Source organism: Arachis ipaensis, chromosome B04 (assembly GCF_000816755.2).
Source record: "Arachis ipaensis cultivar K30076 chromosome B04, Araip1.1, whole genome shotgun sequence".
NCBI lineage: Eukaryota > Viridiplantae > Streptophyta > Magnoliopsida > Fabales > Fabaceae > Arachis > Arachis ipaensis.
The window spans coordinates 14,868,291-14,870,234 of NC_029788.2; the positions used below are offsets into that span (position 1 = coordinate 14,868,291).

The window sequence follows — 1,944 nt, forward strand, 5'->3', positions numbered from 1 at the left end:
GCTGGGGACCCCGGGGTATAGTGTATTTAGTGGGAGCGAAAAGGATCAAAACGATTCGTTTCGTCCAATCCTTTTCTTCGTTCTCTCTTTTCGTTTCTCCGTTCTATGCCTCCCTCTCCAATTAATTTTTTTTTTAAATATATTTGTTTATTTATTTACTGAAGAGCCAAAGAGAGAGAGAGAGGGCACAGAGCACCGAGCAGCCTCCACGAATCTAAAATCGCATTACGGCGCGTGATTCGCACTCGATGCTTTGAAGCCATTCTCCTAAACCCGCAATTTCCAACTTCCACAGGCCACCATTGCTCTCTTTCTCTCTGTGTATTGAATTTCAATCCACAAGAACGGTACAATAAACAACTAAACCTTGTTTATCCTTATGGAAAGTCAATTCCATTCATGCCACTAGGTCAAATTAAACAATATTTATTTGTTCTCATATTTTGAATTTGAATTTTCATTTTACTTTGTTCAAATTTTCAGGAGTTCGTGCTTTCCTTTGGTTCATGTGTTTGATATTGTTTTGCTTGATTGGTTTTACTCTGTGGATGTGTTTGTTGTGTGTTCTGTTTCTGGTTAATTTTTGGCACATTGAATTTAGGGTTTCATAATCTTTTTTGTTTTCCTGTTAGTGATTGTTTTGAATGGTGCAGAGGAATGTGTGATGCGTTCTATGGTGGGTCAGAGGTCTAGAGGAGAGTTTTGTAGCCGTGGAGGCTGCTTCTGTGGTTGAATCTGTTACTCATTCATGAGGTTTAGTCTACTCTCTGCCCTTGTGGATTTTTCTGATTGATGAATGTTGTGAAATTGAGTGACTGTATTCAATGGAGAATATGAATTTGTTTTGGTGTCAATAATGATATGAAAATCTTGAGGAAGAATTCATGGGTTTGATGGTTAAATTAATGCATCTTACAACTTGTATACACATTATCTCTTATTTTGTTTGAGTTGGTTGTAGAATGTGAACAAAGGGCTTCTTTTCATGCTCTCCTTTTAGTTTATTTGCTGCTTTAAGAGAGAGAATAGGTTTTGATTTCAGAAATGTTGTACATTAGAGGGGACACTCTGCAACTGGATGATGTTGCTGTGGTTAACTTGGATATTAGTGGATAATGTTGTACATTAGAAGGTTGATGATGCTGAATTGGATGTATAATGTGAAGGTGATTGCTGATTCATCTCATAGAAAAGAAATAGTGAATTTGGAGATTGTTTACACTCCGTCATTAAGGTTGCATTTGGTTAGTATCCATGGACAAATACAGGGACAGGATAGGACACAAATATGTTTGGTTGCACTAAGACAAAGACTAAGAGTGTCACGGTGGGATGCAGAATTACATTGTCTTGGTATCTCTGTCTTACTATCTTGTCCCATTCTGTTCCTTGTTCCAAACACATCTAAGTTACTTATGGCCTTAGGAAATGGCAGATAATGACCTTGTCATGGAACCCTCAAATATATCCACTATCCAGGGACCAAAGAAGACCAAAAACAAAAAAACAAAAAAAGAAGGCATAGTTGATTTTAAGTAGTAAATTAGGTGTTAGGCTTAAGGACTTTCTGGCAGTTTTAGGAACGAGGTAACAAATCATAAATTGTTGTAGCTAAGAATGGAGGGTGGATCTAATAGTGGGTAGTCTAGTAGCTAAAGATAGAGAGAAACCTGGAAATACCGTAGGAGAAAACTATTAAAAGTGGTGTAGAGCTTTTAAATCAATTTCTAAATGTAAAAATAAGACACAACATCATGCCAGCGCCTAATCTATGTAGCCAATCCAATCTTCTGGGACAAGGTTTATTATTCTTTTTTTTTTTATTGTGCGTCTTTCATAGTCCAGACATGATATTTTGGTTTTTCTTTGGAAAAAGAGCATGCTTGGGAACTTCCTAAATCAGCTTTTCTTCACCCTCGAAAAAGCTGTTTCTTTTTTTTTTTT

At 36.7% G+C, this 1,944-nt stretch overlaps 1 protein-coding gene across 5 annotated transcripts in view; it reads left to right on the forward strand.

Annotated features, from left to right (window-relative positions):
• Positions 1 to 1,944, forward strand: part of LOC107638995 (bromodomain and WD repeat-containing protein 3) — a 14,077-nt gene continuing 12,133 nt past the window's right edge. For 3 of the 5 annotated variants that reach the window (XM_021120858.1, XM_016342398.2, XM_021120860.1), the window contains exons 1-2: positions 1 to 347; positions 654 to 753. Coding sequence is in view for 3 of the 5 variants with exons in the window: in XM_016342398.2 (XP_016197884.1) it covers positions 749 to 753 (5 nt within the window). In the remaining 2 variants the exon portion in view is untranslated. Of the gene's footprint in view, positions 348 to 390; positions 410 to 653; positions 754 to 1,944 lie in introns of those variants that run through there. The other 2 variants (XM_021120857.1, XM_021120859.1) reach the window with 2 other exon arrangements.